Source organism: Schistocerca serialis, unplaced genomic scaffold (assembly GCF_023864345.2).
Source record: "Schistocerca serialis cubense isolate TAMUIC-IGC-003099 unplaced genomic scaffold, iqSchSeri2.2 HiC_scaffold_1370, whole genome shotgun sequence".
In the NCBI taxonomy this organism is placed as follows: Eukaryota; Metazoa; Arthropoda; class Insecta; order Orthoptera; family Acrididae; genus Schistocerca; species Schistocerca serialis.
The window spans coordinates 117,146-143,250 of NW_026047592.1; the positions used below are offsets into that span (position 1 = coordinate 117,146).

The 26,105-nt window shown below is 39.0% G+C and overlaps 1 protein-coding gene across 1 annotated transcript in view; it reads left to right on the forward strand.

The window, feature by feature from the left end:
* LOC126441768 (molybdenum cofactor biosynthesis protein 1-like) overlaps nucleotides 1-26,105 on the forward strand; it is a 112,663-nt gene that overhangs the window by 42,816 nt on the left and 43,742 nt on the right. Inside the window, exons 2-3 of the mRNA XM_050090688.1 lie at nucleotides 7,131-7,357; nucleotides 19,111-19,335. Of these exons, the coding sequence (XP_049946645.1) occupies nucleotides 7,131-7,357; nucleotides 19,111-19,335 (452 nt within the window). The remainder of the gene's footprint in view (nucleotides 1-7,130; nucleotides 7,358-19,110; nucleotides 19,336-26,105) is intronic.

Sequence of the window (26,105 nt, forward strand, 5' to 3'; positions counted from 1 at the left end):
ATTACAGGAATCTCTCATATGACTTTTTATCAGCTTCAACATTAAGTCTGGATTCGATACACTATTGTGGGGTAAGACTGGTAACAGGTGCCTTTTGACTAGGCAGCAGTTGCACTATTGTGTGTTCTGCACCATCAAAAATTGATGGCAGCTGCTCGCCCATAGTACCCTAACTGTCATCTCCTCTTTCCAGATACGAGATCTACCTCCGAAAATGGCAACACAGGTCTGGGGTTATGATCACCAAGTCTGAGTCTTGGTCCAGCACACAGTTTTAATCTGCCAGGAAGTTTCATATCAGTGCACACTATGCTGCAGAGTGAAAATCTCATTCTAGAAAACTCTTTAACTGGAATTCTCTTTACATATTGGCTATTTTCTTCACATATGTGGGACATGGTCTCATCTGAAAAGTGAAAGCAAGCCTGTAAAAGAAAGGGGGGGTAGTTCTCAATTCTTGAGCAGTGACCCTCTTTTTTTTTCTTTTTCTTTTTTAAAAAAAAAAAGATCCTTTGTAATTTGGGTGAGTTTATGTTCAATCCTTGCACCCAATTTACTCTTTCATCTACCTACTTTTTTTCTCGTCAAGCAGAACGATATTTATGCCCGTTGCTTAATACCTGTTTTGTATCACTTACAATGCTGGTATTTATGAATTTTTCTTTGTAGTGAGGTCTTGCCAACAGCAAATTTTCTGGATGAAAAGTTGCTCAATCTGCTCATATACTTTAAAATTTAAAAGTAAATCTAGCAATGCTAGAATGTATACAAAATACTGATATACCCATTTTCAAGTTGTTGTTTAAAGATTCGCGACTTTTAAAACTTATGTAGATTATCTTTTTGATGATAGAACTTTACATAAGAAGTTATTAAGAACATTGCGAATATCACATGACGAACAATTGAATGACAAAAGCAGTGTTATCAACCCTCATTCATTGACACATGTAATAAATTCATCGAGTCAGTGAAGTCCAGAGCTGTTGTAAAAATTTCTGAAATTAAAAGTATATATTACCTAATGAATGTAGTATTTTGGGGTGAAAGAGCACAATAATTATTATTTTTGGAATGTAATAATTCACTATGGCTTCATTTTAATTCTAATAAGTTTCACACTGTAATGAAACAATGTCTAAATGCCTCCCTCTCTCTCTCTCTCTCTCTCTCTCATTTGTTATAACTTACCGCTGTTATTTTGTATTTGTACTGCAGTCATTACATTAAAATTGGCTATATTGATTCTGCAATTTATACTATTATGTTATTGCTAAGAATTGATTTAAAGAATAAACGTATATATTTATTTGTAAGATTTTGTAAATTTATACCACTGGAACTCTTTCAAAATATTTGATTGGGTAATACTGCCAATAAATACAATGACTTTCTTTCTTCTGTTTATGATTGTAATAGATGTTGGACACTTTGACTCCAAGTATGTTATACAGAAACGCAGTGATTTTTTACAAAAGGCAAAACTATGTGTTCGAAGAATTGTGGAGAGGAGGGTACGTGATGTATTTTAAGTAGGTTATAAAGAGTAACTATAACAACAAAAACAATAAATTATTGATAAAATTATTTAATTGAATAGATAAAAAATCTACTCACCAAGTGGCAGCAGAACATACACATAAAACACTGTTGTGATTGGCAAGCTTTCGGAGCCAGTGGCTCCTCCAGATAGAAGCATTGAAGGGGAAGGAAGAAGGGTAATGGAAAAGGCCTGGAGAGTTCCAGGAAAAGGTGTAGATTTTGGGAAAGTCACCCAGAACTGCGGATCAGGCGAAAAATAGAAACGACACATGTCATATACCAGCTATTATGTAAACACTGTTCAGCTTTCTACATCTGCATGACTACCACCAAATTATCAGTTAGGATAAATGGGCATAGGCATAGTGTATATACTGGAAACTCACAATATCCTGTTGCAGAGCACGCTCTACAACATGGCATACGTGACCTCGACACTTGTTTCACCACACATGCCACCTGGATTCTTCTGCCAGACACCAGTTTCTCAGAACTCCGCAGGTGGGAACTAGCACTACAACGTGTCCTTGGCTCTCACTACCCACCTTGCCTTAATTTACGTTAATTTCTCCTGTCTCAGCCTTTCTTCACTGTAATTACTCTTTGCTTCACTCCGTTTTAGCTTTCTACTTCTTTCATTGTCTTTCCCGTCTATTTTCACTGCCCCCTCCCACAGCTGTTGTATACAATACGCTTAGCTTCTCACTCTTATTAAGTCATGTACAGTTTTAGTAGTAATCTCTGTCTTGCATATTACCCTGTCTTCCACCTTTAAGCTCTCAGGTTTCCAAATCTTGCCTGATGCAGTCCCCAACAATTAGTCTTTCCTTCTCATCCTGTACGGTAAGTCACCCATGACCCACGGTTCTGGGTAACTTTCCCAAAATCTACCCCTTTTCTTAGACCTCTCCAGTCCTTTTCCTTCACCCTTCTTGCTTCCCCTGCAACCCTTCAGCCTGAAGAAGGAGTCACTGACTCCAAACGCTTCCCTATCACAACAGTCTTTTATGTGTGTGTTCTGCCACTGCTTGGTGAGTAGATTTTTTATCTATCCAATTAAATAATTTTATAAAGAGTATCTGTGTGTGATGTTTTTATTGGTATACAACTTGTTATAAACATAACTTATTTTTACCATTTAATATGTTTCCAGATATTTACCAGTGGTAAAGATGAAATTGGGTTGATTGTACTTGGTTCTGACAAGACACAGACTCCACTTGATTACCCAAATGTGAGTGTGGAATTTCCTCTTGCACTGCCTACATGGCAGATGATATCCATTGTGGAGAAATCTTTACATGAAAGAGAAATAAAAACAGATTGGATAGATGGTGTTGTTGTTGGCATGCAAGTCTTGAAAGATGAGCTAGATTAAGTATTTAAAGCTGTCTGTTTCATGACATTCCTGGAACATGTTCCAGAATGTGTGTTACACAAATCACAGTGACATAGTTGTGACTTTATAAACTTGAATCAATATGTTTTTGTAATGAAAAAGAAACAGAAGGCACAATACCTGCAGAAATAGGAAATTTGTTTGTGTGATTTTACTGTATGAATGTTTTTTACAGTTTTTCAGCTCAATAATTAAGGAGGTATTGATACAAGGCTTTGCCAAAAATCCATCTGTCACCTACAATTCCAGCCCTGTCACTGGCATTCCCTACCCCACAATATGACTGGGCCACCATGAAAGCAGCTACATCATTGTCAAATTCACTGAAACTACTGCATAGCAATTTACTTGAGTATGGCTGCTGTTGTGGTCTTCAGTTTGGTTTAAGCACTGCGTCAATACCTTCTCTTCATAGCACTCGGAGGTCGCGATCTGCGACTGTTTTTACAAATGGCAAGAGAACTTTTCCTCTAGTTGCTTGTTTTTCAGTGAAAGATTCAAATATTTTAGAATGTAGTGCCTTATGTATATCTGTTAGAATAGCCACAAGGTCTGAAAGTTATTTTCAAATGATTGAGCTCTTCTACACAGTATTTAAATTCACAGATTCTTCCAACCTGGTCCACCAATGTCTTACATACTCCTCTTCCTCCATGAATTGTTTCCAGCATTTGGAGATGAAACATTAGGAGCAAAACGTGCCTTATAACCAAAATCTAATGAACATATAATTAAATTAACCAAAGATGTAATGTTGCACTCTCAGGTAAGACTGATCTTGAATGCAAAGCCAAAGTGGAAATTAAATGTACGCTGCAACATTCATCACACTTTTTGTTATTGAATTTATTCACAGTGCCATAAGGAGAACTGAGTTTATGTGTTTTATAGAGTCAGATACACGCTGTGGCACAGGGTGCTGTCCGTTATTCTCCTGACTATGATGTGCAGGAATGGTAGTCTTCCTTCTTCTTTGGTCTCCATAGTGAATTTGATTTTGTGGCGTGTGGAGTTCACATGTACAAAGAAGTCAAGAAGTTTGTCTCTTCCATGAGGCCAGATGACAAGTGTGTTATCCACATAACAGAAGAAGAAGAAGAAGAAGAAGAAGAAGAAGAAGATGGATTTCCATTTGGATGACATCAGGGCCTCTTCCTCGAAGTGCACCGTAAACATATTCACAATCTCTGGTCAGAGTGGCCTGCCTATTGTGACTCCATCTGTTTGCGGGAGGGGGGTGTGCCACAAGTCAGTGAAGTGGGAAAGCTGACCAAGTAATATGCGTGACGTGTCATACCTCGACCGATATTGAGAACAGAATAAAAAATTCAGAGGCATTACTTTTCAGCACTCCCATGCATATTCTGTATGCAAGAAAAGCTTATGGAGCAGGTTTCTCATTCAGAAATTCTATTTCAGTGTTGGTTGTTTACACGAAGACCGTGTTAAGCATAATGGAAGAAGGAGAAATGTTTATCAGCATTCCAGATTTGGCAGTGGCAGGCTCATGGTCTGCTGAGACTCTGGTTTATAGTTTCACTATATTGCTGCTTGCATTGCTCAGAATCTCATTTTGTGCGAACATTGAATTGGTAGGTTCAGATGGGCCATGCTAAATGCCTTGCAGGGCCTCAGTAGTGCCACCCAACTAGCACCTGAGAGGGCAGACAAGTGTTCGCTCATGCGTACATGATCCTGCAGTGAAATTGTGTACATTTAGTCAGGAAGTGGGCTTGTATACAGTGAGACAAGTATCCACACAGACAATGTGATGGCATCTGGAGCAGCACAGACTGTCAAGCCCTTAATGCAGCTCTAGAGAGAGGTGAACTGACAGCGGTGCAACTAACAACAATGCCAGACACAGGAATGGCACTGTGTCATCGTATCAGATGAGTCTCGGTTCTGCAACATCGTCACAATTGATGTACTTGTGTGTGGAGGCTCTGATGCCAACAGACCTGGCCAGATTGTACCTGTCATTCCCATGCGGGTCCAGCATGTGATGTGATGGTATGGGGTGCAACTGGATACATGTCACAACCTCTGCTTCGCATCGCCAATAATTTGGACAGCAGCCATTGCATTTGTGTTTTGTTAAGGCCTATCGCTGTGCCCTGTTTTCAAGGGCTCCATGATGTTATCTTTTAACAAGATAATGCAAGACTACACATCACCTGAGCTGTACTGAGCTACCTCGATACAGAGAGTGTTCCACTGTTGCCATATCCAGCATTTTCTTCAAATCTGTCAAGTGTGGAGAACGTCTGTTCACAGAATGCCAAGAGATGGGTATGCCACCAGTCGCCAGCCACCAGTCGCCAACCACTACAGTTGATGAACTCTGACATATGACATACAGTTGAGTAGCATGAATTAATGTACCCATGGCTGTAATCCAACCTCGATTTGATATCCAGTGTGATGAGAGCTGTTCTGCTGTTCCAGTTTCAATACTGAAATTCATATATTATTTTTATGCTATCCTTACCAGATTGGACTGTGGTGTCATACAGCATAAAATATCTTACAACGTGTTGAATCAGTGATGAGAAGTGTAGAACAGCCAGCAGGGGAAAGATGTTGGCAATGAGACAGCTTTTATGTAGAACAGCAGTACAGTGTTTTACAGTGCATAATACTTCCACTGATTGAGAACAAAATGTGCAGTTTGCTGTCATCCATTTTCACAAACATAGCCTTGAAAAATAATGTTGACATTACTGTGCATTTCACTCTGAGGCATATTGCACTCTGAGAATGTTCATCGAATTCAGTTACTTTGTATTATATTTCAGTAACAGTGACATAATAGCAAATTGGACTGTATGAGTTTTTATTGATTTTTTTTCCAGAGACACACTACCATTTCTTCAGATTTATTTAATTTGGGTATAAATCCTTTCCAGCATATATGCTGTACACAACATGTTGAACATAAAATATAGCTATCTGCTGATTTAACATCTTGCTGAGTATACCAGTACAATGTTCTGTTGTAACACATAGTTCAATGTATTTTACACACTTATAAACTTATTTATACAGTTATAGTAATTTATACCATTACATTAATGTTGTACCTTAATGTTCTGGAAGATGATATTATAAGGAACCTCATACTTTTCCTGGATGATAGAGTTGTCTATAATGAATTATTGCCTGAAAAAGATCTGCACAAATTTGAGTCAGATCATAACATTTCAAATTGGTCCAAAGATAGGCAACTGAGTTTGAGTTTTCAGAAATGTAAATTGGAGCACATCACAAAACAAATAAAAGACAGTATTGTATGACTACATTATCAAATAATCACAGTTTTAACTGGTCAACTCATACAAATATCTGGATGAAATGAAATGGTGACATAGACTCACTTGTAGGCAAAGCAGAATGCAGACTTCAATTCGTTGGTAAGATACTGGAAAATGCAATCAGTCTATAGAGGACATTGCTTACAAAATACTTGTGTGGCCCATTCTAGAATATTGCTTAAGTATGACCCATAACAAATAAGGCTAATGGCAGACATTGAATGTATACAAAATAGTGTAGCATGATTGATCATAGATTTATTTGATGCTTGGGAGAGCATCAAGAAGCTACTAAAAATTGGAAATGCCAGACAAGTGAAGATAGACGCCAAATATATGACAAAACCCAACTTATGAAATTTCAGGGACCTGTATTAAGCGAGGTATTTGGGGATTATACAATAACCACATATGTATCACTCCTATAGGGACCATGAAGGCAAGATTAATTACAGCATGCACAGAACCATTTAAAGAATCATTCTTCCCACACTCCACATGAGCATTGAATGGGGAAAAACCATAATAGGTGGTACAACAATGTACTGTGTCGGACAAACCCACAGTGGTTTATACAGTGTGCATGGAGACATGGAATCAGTTGACAGTAGCTGGGTAATGGTTCATATTGATTCCCATTTCCCTGTTGCAGTAGGTGATCTTATGCCTCTAATTATTTTTTCGTTGCTATCTTAACTTGCATTCTTCAATTCAGTTTATTAACCCTTCTTATCTCTTTGTATTAGGGCAAATGTACAGTTAACTTTTAAGGAATTTGTATTTTCAATTTATCAACTGGAGTTTTGTTTCATATGCAACAGCAATGTTACAAATTATTTGTTTCAGTTTGTTTAGAATAATTTGCTGTTTCACAGGTGCCTTGAAGAAAATAAAAGATCTCGAAAGTGTCTTAATGACAACCGATGGCCTCATATTGACAAGACAGCTGGTTGCCTTGCAGAGGGCAGGGCTTGACGGTCTGAACATCAGCTTAGACACCCTGCAGTCCCAACGCTACAACCAGATCACGAGGAGGAAAGGCTGGGAGCGTGTCATGGCTGGCATAGATCTAGCCTTGCAACTTGAATACGACCCTGTGAAGGTATTACTAGTGCAGCTGTCATCGCATGCAGACTTTCATAAGCAAAAGATATAAATCTGTTGTTAAGAATATCAATACAAGAATCACCATTTTAAAGCAGTACGCCCTCACCCTCGCCCCCATCCCTGCTCCCACCCTCACCCCTGTCTCCACACTGCAGCTGTAAGTGAAGGAAGGTATATTAAGACAGAAGAAGTAAATTTTAGCTGACGATGCTAACAGTTTCGTAGTTTATACAACATAAAAAGTATGCCTTGCAAGTTTACCAATTAAATGTCTTATATTTTCCTCCAAAGAGAGTCTTATGAGACTCAAGATCTTTATAGTTTCTCTTTTTTTCTTTTGTGTCTTTAGTTTAAAGTAAGTTTCCTCTATTGTGGTGTTGTTTTGAAAAAAATACTCAATTGTTTGGAAAAATTATTCTTAATTCTATAGTCACACTTTTGTTGTGTCTAAGTACTACTGGTTTCAGTAGCAAGTACCAGCATCAGTTCATCTTATTATCAAAAATTTCTTTGCAAAATAAAAGCTGACCACTGTGGCCGAGCGGTTCTAGGCACTTCAATCCGGAACCGTGCTGCTGCTATGGTCGCGGGTTCGAATCCTGCCTCAGTCAGAGATGTCCTTAGGTTAGTTAGGTTTAAGTAGTTCTAAGTCTGGGGGACTGATGACCTCAGATGTTAAGTCCCATAGTGCTTAGAGCCATTTGAACCATTTTGCAAAATAAAAAGCTTCTGTACAACTGCAAACTAGACATACCATTTTCAGGGTGCAGTTCACATCTATTGAAAGCACAACAGTGACCTTTACTTTTAGTAGATAAGACACCTACTGGGGTAAGTGACTTGATGAATGCACACAAGAAGTTGTCATTTATTCCACATGTAGCTGCCATGCAGAATCATATTTTGTATTAGTTTGTCCTTACTCTTCCAAAAGGTTAAACCTTGTCTCTGCAGCCACAGCTTCCTCTCTTCAGCAGTTGTCTTCATCTCCATGTGTGAAGAAAATCCCATTCATTGATCATATTGTTTAAGTAGGATGTTCTCAGTCATCCCCTTGTTTTCTTACCTACGATCTTGCCTTCAGAAATGTTTTTTAAAAGATTATCATCTCCAGTTAAGTGTCCAGTGTATTTTGCTTTGCTCTGGCCTATAACTTTCAGTGGTTCTTTCTTCTCTCCTATTTCCTTTAATTTTTCTGTCAATGCAGCTAGTTCTTGTACTTCTCTTCCAGAACCACATTTCAACAGGTTTGAGGTGAGCTTCCTTTGGCTTTTCTAATGTACAGATTTTGCATCTGTGTGTCAGAACACTCCACACAAAGGTCTTTACAAATATTTTCTTAATGTGGGAGCTGATATGTTTATTCAGTTGCAGCTTCTTCTTATTTTGGAAGGAACTCTTCACCTGTGCTATTCTTTTCTTGAATGCCTTGAAATATTGGTTGTTTTCTTGCAAAATGCTACTGAGATAGTGAATTTCAGTTCCTTTCTTGAGTTGCTCATTGCCTGTTCTTGTGTCAGTCCTACCTCCACCTCCTTTCTTGTCTGTAGCCATAACTTTTGTCTTCTTTGTATTCATTTTTAGCTTTAGTTTTACCATTTCTTGATTTAAGGCCTGAAACATTTTATTTAGTTCCTACTCTGATTTACTATTGCGATGTCATCAATCTGCAGTGTATATGCATGCAATTAAGTCTCCATATCGACATCATGCTCCAAAAACCACCTAACTGTGTGTGGCAGGGGGTACGTCTCATGCTACCAACTGATCCCCTCTGCCTTGTTCCATTTGTGAACAGTGCTTCGGAAGAATGACTGTCAGTACGCTTCTGTATTATCTCTAACTTCTCAAATTTCCTTCTCGTGATCATTTCGTGAATTGTATATGAGAGAAACTATTATGTTGTCAGACTCTTCTCGGAAACTACTCTCTCGAAATTTGGGTAGTAAATCTTTCCGTGATGCACAACTGCTCTCTTATGGCATCTACCACTGGAGTTGCTGAGCATCTCTGTAATGATCTCACAGTGACTAAATGATCCTGTGACAAAACACTCCGCACTTCATTGGATCTTCTTTCTCTCTTCTGTCAGTCGTACTGGGTAAGGACACAGGGGTAATTTACATTCACTTAAGATTCTTCCTGTGAATCTTAGTCTGGCATCTGCTTTTCTATTGCTGTCTTATGTGGTCATTCCACTTTAAGTTTGCTCTGGATAGTTACTTCTAGATATTTTATGGTAGATTCTGTTTCCAGCAATTTGTCATTAATAGTGTAGTTGTACAGTATTGGATTTCTTTTCCTCTGTGTGTGTGTGTGTGTGTGTGTGTGTGTGTGTGTGTGTGTGTGTGTGTGTGTGTGATATGTTACATTTATTTATGTGCAGGGTCAACTGCCAGAGCCTGCATCATTCACCAATCCTCTGCAGGTCATTGTGCAAATTGATGCTGTCTTCTGTTGTTGATACTTTCTTATGGACAAGTGTAATACCTGTGAACGATATTAAGGAGCCTCTGACACTTTCTACTGGATCATTTATATACATTGTAAATGTAATGGTCCTATCACATTTCCTTGGAGTATTCCAGAAATTACCTTTTGATTCTTGTCATCTTTTCTTTGTTGTTGTTATCACTTCCTTGATGAACATATTAAGGAAGTAAGGTGATAGAAGGCCCCTTCTCTCACTGCCCTTCTGGTTTTCCTTCTTTCATATCCGGTTCAGTACTCTGACTTTTGTATATACTCAAAATTAATCATCTGTCCTTCCACTTTGGACATTACTTTAAGGAATGATGATATAATGGTAATCTGTTTATTAAACAATATTTTAATGATACACGATGCTTTCTGATCATATAGTGGCTTGATGATGGAATTTGATACTGAAATTAGTAATCATTAGACAAAATAAAAGTGAAGCTATAATAAAAGAAAGTAATATTTTGGATCATGTCAGTTGTTGTTCCAAACAACAGCACGTCAGGAATAGGTTCAAATTGCTCTGAGCACTATGCAACTTAACTTTGAGGTCATCAGTCACCTAGAACTTAGAACTAATTAAACCTAACTAACCTAAGGACATCACACACATCCATGCCCGAGGCAGGATTCGAACCTGCGAACGTAGCGGTCACTCGGCTCCAGACTGTAGCGCCTAGAACTGCACGGCCACTCCGGCTGTCCAGGAATAGGTACTAAATTATTTGTCCGCTGATGACCTCACAGCTTAGAACACTAAAACACAAATGTTAATTGTTTGTTATGTGCCCTGGTAGAGTGTACAACTGTTTACAGTTCACGATTGGTTGTTGGAGATTGGGCGTTACTCACATAGTGTATTTGGTGCACAGTGCAGAAAAAGGCAGTGTCCAGAAAAGTAAACAAGTGTAAAGGCAAAAGTTTCATGACAGGATGTTGTGTCACCATACTTGGAAGACAATTATAGCCAAAGACAGAAATTTAAAAGAAACTGGCTCATTTGAGCTGCGGAGACCTAGTCGAGGAATCTCAGTAGATAATTGTTAGCACAGTAGAATTTATAAAGAGACAATGTCAGTTCGTGTGAGGGAAGGTTGATTGGTAAGTACCTATCAGCTTTCTCATAAAACTCACAATTTGAAGAATACACATCAAGGAAAAGGTAGAAGTCCAACAGTGTCAAATCTAGACAATAATATCGATCATCCAACAGTTTTGCAAAATCCCCAGTTGTACTTACTTTACTTACTTACTACTAACTTACTCAGATTTGCTGTGTACCATACAAGGAACTGCTTTCAACTAGTTCACTCGATCAGCTGCCAAGTTCTCACCTTCCTCCAAGTTTGTGTCCGTGCATTGAAGATTCATTGCAAAAGTTCCAGGTGTTAAAAGGTCTTCCTGTACATCTGTATCTGTCCATTGATTTCAACAACAGTGGTGATTTTGGGATTCTTCCACCTTACATGCGTAGAACATAACCTGCAATCTTCAGTCTTCTTTCAACAATAATTTTGTGCAGGCTGTGTAGACCTCGTATTCTCAGCACTTCATCGTTTGTAACTTGGTTGGGTTAACATCTTCAGAATTCATCTCTAGCATTGTTGGTGAAAAATATGGAGACTGTGTGCTGATTTTACTGACATTTTCCAAGTCTCACACATATAAACGATAAAGGAGTACAGTCAAAGCTTTGTTGACATATTACAGACCTAATTGCCATATGGGCTGATTTTCCAGTTCTGCTGGTGATTTCTGTATCTGTGACCTCATTATTACATATAAAGCTACCGAGATATGGCATCTGTCAACATCTTGTAGTATCTTCTATTGCAATGTAACCGGGGAAGAGACGAGTAATTTCCACTTACTTTGCACATTCTGTTTGCCTTATCTCTATTAATTTTTAGCCCTACACAATAGGGCATTTAATGAGAAAGCAGATAAAAATTAACTTGATGCCTTCAAAGGAGATGGTCTCTACTAAGTCTCTACTCCTTCAAGTCTGACTATGTAAGTGTAGACCAGAGATGGTTTGAATTCAGAGAAATAGTATCGACATCAATTAAGAGATATATACCAAATAAATTGAAAGGATACAAAATAAATTAAAAGGGTGGTGCACAAAATATGTCAAAACTCAGCTGCAGAAGCAATGAAAAAAAGCATGTCAAAATTTAAAAGAATGCAAAATCTCCAAGATTAGCGATGTTTTACTGAAGCTCGAAACTTAGGGTGGGTTTCAGTGCAAGATGTGTTTAATAGTTCCCATAGTGAAACTTCGTTTTGAAATCTGGAAGAAAATCCAAAGAGGTTCTGGTTGCATGTATAGTACACCAATGGCAAGACACAACCAATACCTTCACTGCGCAATAGCTGTGGTAATGTTACTGATGACAGTGCTACTAAAGCAGGGTTACTAAACACGGATTTCTGAAATTTCTTCACCAAAGACAACAAAGTAAATATTGCAGTATTCAAATCAAGAACAACTGCAACTGTGAGTAACTTAGTAGTAGCTCTCCTCAGTGTCATAAACCATTTATGTTTCTTTCAGAGAATGTTGATACAATAGCTCCATTAGAAATCATATATAGCTGCTCATTTGATAAAGATCCATACCTAGAGACTGAAAAGTTGCTCAGGTCACACCAATGCTCAAGAAAGAAAAGAGGAGTAATCTACTAAATAACAGACTCATATCACTAATGTTGATTTGCATTAGGATTTTGGAACATAAATTGTGTTTGAATATTATGAATTATCTCAAAGATAATGATTCATTGATAAATAGCCAAGATAGAGTCAGAAATATTGACCTTTTAAAACACAGCTAGCTCTTTAGTCACACAAAGTAATAAGTGCTGTTGACTGGGGATCTCAAATTGATTCCATATTTGTAGATTTCCAGAAGACTTTTTCCAGAAGACTTTTTGAAACAGTTCCTCACAAGCATTTTCTAATCATATTGTGTGCCTATGGAGTATTGTCTGAGTTGTACAACTGGATGTGTGGTTTCCTGTCAGAAAGGTCACAGTTCATAGTAATTGATGGAAAATCGTCAAGTAAAAGAGAAGTGATATCTGACATTCCTCAAGGAAGTGTTATAGACCACCTGCTGTTGCCGATCTACATTAACAATTTAAGAGAGAATCTGAGCAGTCCTCTTAGATGATGCTATCATTTACAGTCTTGCAAATCATTTACTGTCTTTTAAAGTGATCAGATGATCAAAATGAACTGCAAAATGATTTAGGCTACCTATCCATATGATGCAAAAAAATGGTAACTGACCTTAAATAATAAAAATTGTTATGTCTTCTGCATGAGTAGTAAAAGGCATCTACTAAATTTTGTTTACATGATAATTCACACAGATCTAAAGGCTGTGAAGTCTACTGAATACTTAGGAATTACATTTACAAATAACTTAAATTGGAATGCTCACATAGATAATGCGGTGGGAAAGCAAACAAAAGACTGTGATTTAATAGTAAAACATTTAGAAGATTAGGATTACTAAAGAGACTATCTACAACTATACCTGTCTGTCCGCTTTTGGAGTATTCTGCATGGTGTGGGATCCGTACCAGATAGGACTGACAGAGGACATCATTTAAAAGTTCAAAGAAAGGCAGCTCATTTTGTATTATTGGGAAACAGGAAAGTGCATGCCACAGATATCACATGTGAATTGGGGTGGCAGTCATTAAAGCAAAAGCATTTTGCTGGAGCAGGTTCTTAAAATTTCAATCATCAACTTTCTCCTCCGAATGTGAAAATATTTTGTTAGAGCCCTCTTACATAGGGAAAAATGATCATTGTAATAAAATAAGAGAAATGAGAGCTTGTACGGAAATATTGAAGTGTTTGTTTTTCCGCAAATGCTGTAGGGGAGTGTAATGGTAGATAAATAGGTTGAGGGTGGTTCTCTGAACCCTCTGCCAGCATTTAATTGTGAATTACAGACTAGTCATGCAGATATAGATAATGTAGATAGGCTTTCAATATTGTGCACCAATTCTCTAATTTTATACATTGCTCAAATACTTTCGTGGCGCTTTGGAGTGACCCCTTTAAAATAACAATTTACCAGTCTTCATAATATGTATTTTGGTCACGAGGTTGATAAGAAGTTACAACAATACTCTCTTATTACTCCCCAGTTTTGGTTTTTATTAATGAACAAAATCGCCGCAGTGTTCCATAACAATTACGGGCTGAAGTTTCCTGCTGATGGAACCAATATGATTTTCTGTGTTTCTGAGCATACAGGTTGTGTACGCTGTTTGGAGTCTGGTGTATGCTGAATCAAATGTTTTTATTGTTTTGATCTTCCATCTGAAGATTGGTTTCATGGAGTTGCCCATGCTAGCCTATCCTGTGTGACCCTCTTCACCTCTGCGTAACTACTGCAGCGTACAAAAACTTGAACTTGCCTACTGCAGTCAGTTTTTGGTCTCCTACACTTGTTACCCCCATTATATTCACAGATGACCACATATTGTGGAAATTGCATATTGTAATGTAGGATGCAATAATAACGTACGGAAAGTTTCTGTTGAAAATTACGAATTATTTAGGAATAAAGCAGATGGCTCACCAAAAGGCAGAAGCACTGTCTCATCGATAGGCACACGAACAAAAGGTATGTAGAATGAGATTTTCACTGTGCAGTGGAGTGTGCACTGATATGAAACTTCCTGGCGGATTAAAAGTGTGTGCCGGACTAAGAGTCAAACTTGGGACCTTTGCCTTTTGTGGGCAAGTGCTCTACCATCTGAGCCATCCATGCACGACTCACGACCCGTCCTCACAGCTTTACTTCCACCAGTACCTCGTCTTCTACCTTCCAAACTAAAAGGTACGTTGCTTGGCGAGCTTCCAGAATGCACTTTCTTTTTCTAGCTGTAGGGAAAACATGCGCGCGCGCACATACACACACACACACACACACACACACACACACACACACACACACACACACACACACACGCGCGCGCGCGCATGCATGTCTCCTTATGTTGTGGTCGCTCAACTGCCAGCTCTTTACTGGCCCATGGTGAGTGTTCTGTAGTGAGGTGGGGCTTTAGAGTGGGGTAGGATGGGGTGGGTTGAGGCAATGTGAGGGATGGAGAGAGATGGAAGGGGTTTGGAGGGAAGCATTTAGTGGCTCGTGGGAGAGTGGGGAGCCATCTGTGGGCTAGCTAGGGGTGCAGGTAGAGGGGTCAGGCGACAGACAGCTGGGCACTCATAGACTAGGGTGTGACGTAAGATAACAGCACACAACTAGCTGATTGGCGGGGGGGGGGGGGGAGGGGAGAGGGGTGGGGGAGTGGCATGTGTGTGTGGGGGGGGGGGGGGTAGGGGGGCTGGTAGTTAACTTGGATTTAGGTCAGGAAGCAAAGGATGTGCTGTAAGTATGGCTACGAAAGTTGAGTATTCTTAAATAAGATCAGCTGGTGGCAATGTATTGGAAAGTAACTGGCACACAAAGTGCAATTGTGGCTCCTTTTTGTCTTTGTGAATTTTAAATAGTCTGCAGAGCAAATTGAATTAGGAGGATCAGGCATTTGTGTGGGTCTAGGAAAGTAAATTGTAGAGCCAGATAAAAGGCGCGCAAGACAGGAGGGGTACTACTGCTTATCACTGCTGTATCGTGCTACTAGTACGTGTCAGTGTGAGTGCACCGAGAGTGGTGTTGCCGTACATGCGTCTTTAAATTGGTCACCCACTGATCACTGCAGGCTGGCTGCTGGATGCCGTCTCTGGAAGCCAAGCATGTGGCGCGGTCCCTGCCGTGCCATCTGCTGGCGACTCGCACATATATAGGTGTGGAACAGTGCTGACTGTCTCTCTGTGTGATTCTAGTTTGTAATGTGCACATCAGTGTTCTGTCTTGTTGAGTCCTTAGAGGCATATTGTTCGGAGGTTATTATTAAAGCCATATTTGTGCGACTTGGATCACACTTCAGTATTACTTGGTTATTACATCACCACAAACATATGGACCGGGAATGTACATGCTTTGACAGTTTCCTACGTCTCTCTCTTCTAGGACTGACATGGTAGCTGCCTTGCATTTGTTAATGACTCTGACCTTGTCAACCAAAAACCAAATCTTAGTACAGTCATGATTTCCCTGAAGAGATTACATGACAGCAGAGACTTGTAAAATTGTGTTACCCATTTCTCTAGCCAGTGAAGATTCATTCTATACCTACAGATACAGTGTCATGTAGGAGTAGAACAGCAAGAAATACGTAGCTCCTCTAACCGTAATGACAGTTTATCACCTCCCAACACTACATGTGCCAATGTTTCAGTGCATTTTTGAATATGTTTGTTAACAGATTCATCAACACAACAAAAATTTACGATCTCAGTAGCATCTTATTTCTTAACTCATACTTTACTATTCATCAGAATCTTCATTGCTGCTCTTTGATTCGTCAGAGCTCCCTGCTGTACTTTGTTTTATTTCATAGTCAGAATTAGTTGAAATACCACCTACCGTATTTACTCAAATCTAAGCTGCACTCAAACCTGAAAAATGAGACTCGAAATAAAGGAAGGAAAAAAAAAAATTCCCGAATCTAAGCCGCACCTGAAATTTGAGACTCAAAGTTCAAGGGGAGAGAAAAGTTTTAGGCCGCACCTCCAAATCGAAACAAAGTCAGTCCATTGTAATATGATACAAAATTTAGGTCGAATGAATGACGATACAGCTACAGTAGTTTGGTTCGAGTCGAAAGCTTAGCACTTAAGCTTTACCAGGTAGCCTTTGCTATGTGTCAGGCGCTCCGCCCGTATTTATACTGGTACCCTTCCTTTTTCACGTGCTTCGTCTGGTTTGAATCAATTGCTTATTTTGCTTTGATCTGATAAGTGCTGTTTTCCTTGTTATAGGCGTTTATGTCACTCTAAGCTGTAAATACATTACTGTACTGTGTCATGCATTGTTTGTCGCATTCTGATAGTGCGTGTTTGCGGCCTGTCGTCGCTCGCGGCATGGCTTGCTTTTATGCACGCTACCACCGTCTACAATTAAAAAAAAAAAAAAAAGAGAGGGAAATCGTCTCATTAACGAAACAATGGCAAGAGACTATTTGTTGTCACTTACACTGCTGCTTTCTTTGATAATGATCAACAAGAACCAAATAATAGACTGCGTATGATAGAACATGTTCTGAACGAGAGTTAGGCGAAAATTTATCTCCATTTGAAAATCTTTGCGGCCGCTTCTTTAGTACATCAAATTCTGCACAGAAATTAGAGTCATCTTGGATATAAAAATCTAGTCAGTTGCCGTGCTTCATTTCTGACTGTATCACTATTAGGCATAAGAATAATACGAATATAAACATGACACGATACGTATATTCTTCCGCATTTGCTGTTGTCTCACTCTAGTTTCGTAGTTTATTAGGCAGACAGGATTTAAATAAGATAGCAGCAAACACGAAAGAATACGTGGCAACATGTTTATATTCGTATTACTCTTATGATGAAGAGAATACTGCATGTGATTCACATTTCATCAGGTTCCTATAAGCAACCATCTCTTCTCACAGGTAGGAAAAAATTCAGAACGTAGAGTTGGCCATATTGGCAAACATCCGAAACAGTCTTGCCAGTCGGATTTTCGTAATACATTGAAGTTCTGCTACATTCGAAGATGAACAATGCGGAATTTATATTTACTTCGTTGGATAATGTATGAAAATTGTCTTCAACCTTTTTTTTTAATCTATTTACTGACGCAGAGGTTTTGGCGCCAGTATTTATCTTTGTGCCTACGAAGCATGCCTGTGTAGCGCTACATATATTCGATGGCAAAAGTTAGTTGTGGCAGCACCTACCAAAATTTTTCAGAACTTCCACTTGCTTTGCACTCGATTCTAAGCCGCAGGCGGTTTTTTGGATTACAAAAACCGGAAAAAATGCGGCTTAGATTTGAGTAAATATGGTACATCCTCTCCTTTGGATTCAACTTCTTAAGTATTATCTTTCAAGTCAACACCTGCTAATCTGTGAGACCGAAATGATGAGCCATACTACTCTATTTCACTGTGCCTGTTTGTTTCATTTATATAACATTTTATTCCATCATAGATGCTGCACTTACAGTTTCATATATGCATTGCAGCAGCAGACACAATAAAAGTAGCAATCAGCAGTGCTTAGTTTGTTGAATGGGTAAAAAATATGCCATTGTCCCAGTTCCACATATCCCCAAAATTTGATTCTCCCAAATTCTGTACTCTCTGAAATCGAATGTTTAATCCAAAGATGAAAGTGAACAAGTTTGATGCAGTATCGCTAATATTGTTTATTACTCATCTTGCTAAATGAAGTGCATACCGTGTCTTTTCTGAAAGGTAAGCAGAAGTAATGCACATACCAGTTTTCTAAAAACTTACATTGAGATTGTGCTCTCCTTCCTCTTGTACAAATTAGTAGAGCCCTTCGGATTACTCCACGATATGCCTCTTGGCAAGGTGGTAACGACAGTATTATGAAAAGGATAGATAGGCACTCACTGTATAGTGTAGATGTTGTGTTGCAGGCAGCGGGCGGGGGGGGGGGGGGGGGGGGGGGAAATACACCACCCATTAAACACATAAGCTTTTGGTGCGTTGGAGTGGGGAAAAAGATTGGAGATGTATGTAGTTTAATTTTCGTAAGTTGTTAAGATGGTTAACAGCTTGGCATGCTAAGATAAATTCCCACATTCTCTAAAAAGAGAGAAAAAGATTAATTTTACAGAATCAGTGAGGTATACAAATATAACAGCAGACTTGTAGAACCATTATTTTGTAGGTTAGATTAGATTAGATTCAGCTTTTGTTCCAAGACCCAAAAAATGAGATGATTCTCGTGGGTGAGTAACATGCCAGAAAGTATAACATAAAAAATATAAAACATTTGAATACCCTGATCATTTGTCAGGAGATTGTCAAACTAGGTGAATACAATACAAACTGGAACAGCTAATATTTTCAGAATTGATACACTGTCAAACTGAAACATTGTTATGCACTATTAATAAATTTATCAAACAAAAAGTACATAATCTTGACTGTTATGACAAGGTGCTCTCAGAACTGAAATCTAACAGACATTCTTATTTAAGCTGGCCCAACAGCCACTGTTAAGATATTCATCTATAGAGTAGGATGAGTTGCCTATCAAAAAGTCTTTCAAACTCTGTTTAAATCATGCTTTATCTGATATCAAGTTTTTAATGGTGTCTTTCTTCCACAGATAAATTGTGTTGTAATGCGAGGTTTTAATGAAGATGAAGTGTGCAGTTTTGTGGAGTTAACAAAAGAGAAAAATGTTGATGTAAGATTTATCGAGTACATGCCTTCCAGCGGCAACAAATGGAATGATGGGAAGATGGTCTCATTTAGTGAAATGCTCCAAATAATTAGAAAGCAGTGGCCTGATTTTGATCCTCTTCCCAATGGGCCCAATGATACCTCAAAGGTACGTGCAGTATTACATATGAACATACATTGAAAATAATTTAATGTTTATGACTTACTTCCAATCACAAGAATACTTCACATCTGCTGGTGGTATGAGAGATAGACTGGTTTAATTACATATTTCTCATCCCATTCAGTAAGTCTGTCCTGGCCTGGGTTTCTCTGCAGCTTTTCTGCAACTCTCCCCATTTCCTAAACCTTGACAATCCTTTTCTTTCTTCCTTTTTCCTTCCCCTTCATTGTTTCTGCCAGAAGAAGAAGCCACTGGCTCCGAAAGCTTGCACATTTCCATAACTTTAAGGGGAGTTAGAAGGGGAAAACATTCTTTTTCACTTTTTCGTGTTTTTATCTGATTATAAAATTTGCAATTTTCCAAATAAAATGATATGTATATTACTTATAAACTTGCGTGGGAAGTATTTTATTTTATTTTCTAAAATATAATCTACACCAGTTGAAAATGTTAAAATTTTTACATGCATTACTTCAAGACCTAATAAAATCGGTAATTTTTTATATACAGGGTAGTCCATTGATCGTGACCGGGCCAAATATCTCACGAAATAAGTGTCAAATGAAAAAACTACAAAGAACGAAATTTGTCTAGCTCGAAGGGGGAAACCAGCTGGTCCAATGGTTGGCCTGCTATAAGGCGCTGCCATTGCTCAAACTGATATCAACTGTGTTTTTTAAAATAGGAACCCCATTTTTTATTACATATTCGTGTAATACGTAAAGAAATATGAATGTTTTAGTTGGACCACTTTTTTCGGTTTGTGATAGATGGCGCTGTAATAGTCACAAACATATGTCTCATAATTTTAGACAAACAGTTGGTAACAGGTAGGTTTTTTAAATTAAAATACAGAACCTAGGTACATTTGAACATTTTATTTCGGTTGTTCCAATGTGATACATTTACCTTTGTGAACTTATCATTTCTGAGAACGCATGCTGTTACGGCGTGATTACCTGTGAATACCACATTAATGCAATAAATGCTCAAAATGATGTCTGTCAACCTCAATGCCTTTGGCAATACGTGTAACGACATTCCTCTCAACAGTGAGTAGTTCGCCTTACGTAATGTTCGCACATGCATTGACAATGTACTGACGCATGTTGTCAGGCATTGTCGGTGGATCACGATAGCAAATATCCTTCAACTTTCCCCACAGAAAGAAATCCGGGGACGTCAGATCCGGTGAACGTGCGGGCCATGGTATGGTGCTTTGACGACCAATCCACCTGTCATGAAATGTGCTGTTCAATACTGCTTCAACCACATGCAAACTATGTGCCGGACATCCATCATGTTGGAAGTACATCGCCATTCTGTCATGCAGTGAAACATCTTGTAGTAACATTGGTAGAACATTACGCAGGAAATCAGCATACATTGCACCATTTAGATTGCCATGGATAAAATGGGGGCCAATTAACCTTCCTCCCTTAATGCCACACCATACATTAACCTGCCAAGGTCGCTGCTGTTCCACTTGTCGCTGCCATCGTAGATTTTCCGTTGCCCAATAGTGCATATTATGGCGGTTTAGGTTACCGCTGTTGGTGAATGATGCTTCATCGCTAAATAGAAGACATGCAAAAAATCTTTCATCATCTCGTAATTTCTCTTGTGCCCAGTGGCAGAACTGTACATGACATTCAAAGTCATCGGCATGCAATTCCTGGTGCATAGAAATATGGTACGGGTGCAATCGATGTTGATGTAGCATTCTCAACACCGACGTTTTTGAGATTCCCAATTCTCGCGCAATTTGTCTGCTACTGATGTGTGGATTAGCTGCCCCAGCAGCTAAAACACCTACTAGGGCATCATCATTTGTTGCAGGTCGTGGTTGATGTTTCACATGTGACTGGACACTTCCTGTTTCCTTAAATAATGTAACTATCCGGCGAATGGTCCCGACACTTCAATGATGTTGTCCAGGATACCGAGCAGCATACATAGCACATGCCCCTTGGGCATTTTGATCACAATAGCCATACATCAACACGATATTGACCTTTTCCGCAATTGGTAAACTGTCCATTTTAAAACGGGTAATGTATCACGAAGCAAATACCGTCCACACTGGCGGAATGTTATGTGATACCACATACTTATATGTTTGTGACTATTACAGCAGATGACCGGAGTGGCTGAGCGGTGCTAGGCACTACAGTCTGGAAACGCGCGACCGCTACGGTCACAGGTTCGAATCCTGCCTTGGGCATGGATGTGTGTAATGTCCTTAGGTTAGTTAGGTTTAAGTAGTTCTAAGTTCTAGGGGACTGATGACCTCAGAAGTTAAGTCCCATAGTGCTCAGAGCCATTTGAACCATTTTTGACTATTACAGCCCCATCTATCACAAAGTGAAAAAGTGGTCCAGCTAAAACATTCACATTTCTTTACGTACTACATGAATATGTAATAAAAAATGGGGTTCCTATTTTTAAAAAATGCAGTTGATATGAGTTTGACCTATGGCAGTGCCATCTAGCAGGCCAACCATAGCGCCATCTGGTTTCTCCCTTCAAGCTAGACGAATTTCGTTCTTTGTAGTTTTTTCATTTCATGCTTATTTCGTGAGATATTTGGCCCGGTCACTATCAATGGACTACCCTGTAGAAAGCTGTGGATTGCTGTGTTATAAAGGTTAAATTATGTGTTTGTATTGGTAGCACTGTCAAAAATAGTATCGTATCTTTTCATAGTATAAACATGCTTTGTATATCGAAGTGCTAACGTTTTTCCGAGGAAAAGTGACGAATAGACTGGTAAATCTCTCAAAAAGTATGACTCCAAAATGAAGTGTTTTTAAGAAATGTGGGTTTCATGGTAATAAATTTTTGAATAAAGAGAAACATTGTGTTCAGCATGTGGTGTGTGAAGTTACAGACAATGAAATACTGGCAAACTCATGAGTATCTAGAGAAACACCCATTAGTGCTTCGAAGATTAAAATAAAACATAGTGATAACACAGTTATCTCAAAACAAAACTCATGTAAACGGTAGGTTAGGTTATATTCTGATACATTTACACATCCTAACAGGGGTGTTATGTGAATGTGTATGCTGTATGTATGTGGAGGGCCAGTTAGTTTACATGAAGACATTAAGGTATCAAATGGACTAGCCAGGAAACTTATCATTAATTCTGCCAGTTGTAAATACACTCATTCATTTTGGAATTCTGATAAGTGTAAAGATAATTATTTTGACATAAATGTTAGGTGGTTTTATGGATTGAGAGCTATTGGCAAAGGACACACTGCAGCAGAAACAATGTGTTTCGTGATGTATATGCCACACCCACTTTGTAAAATGGACAAGTATGCAGGATTTATTGGAGCTGCTGTGAAATCCACTGCATGTGAGTCAATTAAGGGTGCTGCAAATGAAGCTGCTGAAATAAACGATGGTATGATTGACATAGCTTTTGGGGCACTTGGTAGAAGCGCAGCTGCAGTTCTAAGAATTCTGTTGCTACAGTGACCAGTGTGGATACTGGAAAGCTAATAGATTTCCAGATTTTAACCAAAAATTGTTATAAGTATAAATCAGGGAATGAAGAAGGGCATATCTGTGACAGAAATTATGAAGGACAACTAGTCGTACGGAGGCCTGTGCAGCTGTTGAAATTTATAATCGATCTGTAAACTAAAGGGGAGTGTGTTACACTAAGTTCTTAGGTTATGCAGACTCAAATTCGTATAACAGTGTAGTAGCCACTCAGCCTTATGGTGAGAAGTTTATCACAGAACTGGAATGAGTTGGTCATGTCCAGAAGAGGATGGGTACCAGATTGAGGAAGTTGAAACAAAGTTTGAGAGACAAGAAACTTTCAGGTGGTAAGACCATAAGAAGCAGGCTGACAGACAAAATGATTGATGAAGTACAACAGTATTATGAGATTGCCATTAGAAATAATACTGAGGATTTGTTGAAAATGAAGCAGGCAGTATGGGCTACCTTCTTCCAGAGACTGTCAGCTGATGATAAACCAGTACACCATCTTTGCCCTCCTAGATCTGGTTCATGGTGCAATTACCGCAATGCCCAGTACTCAAACAGGTCATACAGCCATAAACATTCTATCCCAGCAGCAGTTGTGGATATCATAAAACCTGTTTACAGAGACCTGGCAATCCTGAATTATTGAAGAAGTGTCTGCATTGTCAGACTCAAAATCCCAATGAGTCGTTCAATAATCTTATTGTGTCATGACAGAAGGTTGTATACATGGAAGAACCCTGGAGGTACTAAAAGGTATCAGATAGATTATATAATGGCAAGACAGAGATTTAGGAACCAGGTTTTAAATTGTAAGACATTTCCAGGGGCAGATGTGGACTCTGACCACAATCTATTGGTTATGACCTGTAGATTAAAACTGAAGAAACTGCAAAAAGGTGGGAATTTAAGGAGATGGGACCTGGATAAACTAAAAGAACCAGAGGTTGTACAGAGATTCAGGGAGAGCATAAGGGAGCAATTGACAGGAATGGGGGAAATAAATACAGTAGAAGAAGAATGGGTAGCTTTGAGGGATGAAGTAGTGAAGGCAGCAGAGGATCAAGTAGGTAAAAAGACGAGGGCTAGTAGAAATCCTTGGGTAACAGAAGAAATATTGAATTTAATTGATGAAAGGAGAAAATATAAAAATGCAGTAAGTGAAACAGGCAAAAAGGAATACAAACGTCTCAAAAATGAGATCGACAGGAAGTGCAAAATGGCTAAGGAGGGATGGCTAGAGGACAAATGTAAGGATGTAGAGGCCTATCTCACTAGGGGTAAGATAGATACCGCCTACAGGAAAATTAAAGAGACCTTTGGAGATAAGAGAACGACTTGTATGAATATCAAGAGCTCAGATGGAAACCCAGTTGTAAGCAAAGAAGGGAAAGCAGAAAGGTGGAAGGAGTATATAGAGGGTCTATACAAGGGCGATGTACTTGAGGACAATATTATGGAAATGGAAGAGGATGTAGATGAAGATGAAATGGGAGATATGATACTGCGTGAAGAGTTTGACAGAGCACTGAAAGACCTGAGTCGAAACAAGGCCCCCGGAGTAGACAATATTCCACTGACGGCCGTGGGAGAGCCAGTCCTGACAAAACTCTATCATCTGGTGAGCAAGATGTATGAAACAGGCGAAATACCATCAGATTTCAAGAAGAATATAATAATTCCAATCCCAAAGAAAGCAGGTGTTGACAGATGTGAAAATTACCGAACTATCAGCTTAATAAGTCACAGCTGCAAAATACTAACACGAATTCTTTACAGACGAATGTAAAAACTAGTAGAAACCAACCTCTGGGAAGATCAGTTTGGATTCCGTAGAAACACTGGAACACGTGAGGCAATACTGACTTTACGACTTATCTTAGAAGAAAGATTAAGGAAAGGCAAACCTACGTTTCTAGCATTTGTAGACTTAGAGAAAACTTTTGACAATGTTGACTGGAATACTCTCTTTCAAATTCTAAAGGTGGCAGGGGTAAAATACAGGGAGCGAAAGGCTGTTTACAATTTGTACAGAAACCAGATGGCAGTTATAAGAGTCGAGGGACATGAAAGGGAAGCAGTGGTGGGGAAGGGAGTAAGACAGGGTTGTAGCCTCTCCCCGATGTTGTTCAATCTGTATATTGAGCAAGCAGTAAAGGAAACAAAAGAAAAATTTGGAGTAGGTATTAAAATTCATGGAGAAGAAATAAAAACTTTGAGGTTCGCCGATGACATTGTAATTCTGTCGGAGACAGCAAAGGACTTGGAAGAGCAGTTGAATGGAATGGACAGTGTCTTGAAAGAAGGATATAAGATGAACATCAACAGAAGCAAAACAAGGATAATGGAATGTAGTCTAATTAAGTCGGGTGATGCTGAGGGAATTAGATTAGGAAATGAGGCACTTAAAGTAGTAAAGGAGTTTTGCTATTTGGGGAGCAAAATAGCTGATGATGGTCAAAGTAGAGAGGATATAAAATGTAGGCTGGCAATGGCAAGGAAAGCGTTTCTGAAGAAGAGAAATTTGTTAACATCCAGTATAGATTTAAGTGTCAGGAAGTCACTTCTGAAAGTATTCATATGGAGTGTCGCCATGTATGGAAGTGAAACATGGACGATAAATAGTTTGGACAAGAAGAGAATAGAAGCTTTCGAAATGTGGTGCTACAGAAGAATGCTGAAGATTAGATGGGTAGATCACATAACTAATGAGGAAGTATTGAATAGGATTGGGGAGAAGAGAAGTTTGTGGCACAACTTGACCAGAAGAAGGGATCGGTTGGTAGGACATGTTCTGAGGCATGAAGGGATCACCAATTTAGTATTGGAGGGCAGCGTGGAGGGTAAAAATCGTAGAGGGACACCAAGAGATGAATACACTAAGCAGATTCAGAAGGATGTAGGTTGCAGTAGGTACTGGGAGATGAAAAAGCTTGCACAGGATAGAGTAGCATGGAGAGCTGCATCAAACCAGTCTCAGGACTGAAGACCACAACAACAACAACATTGTGTCAGTGTCATCGTAACTGCCATCTGGGTCACGTCTGCTGTGCAGCGAGCTATGCTAATTTAAGTATTAACTCTATTTTTCTTACTTGTCACTTCTTTTTCCGTGTGTTTTTGCTTTTAGGAAGCTTTAATTGTCGGGTGCTAGTAATAGTGTTCCATAGATTTCGTGTTTGTTTTGAATACAGTCAGAGAGAGTCCGTTTAGTCAGCCATAGTGCCAGTAGTGCTAGTGTTTGTTTT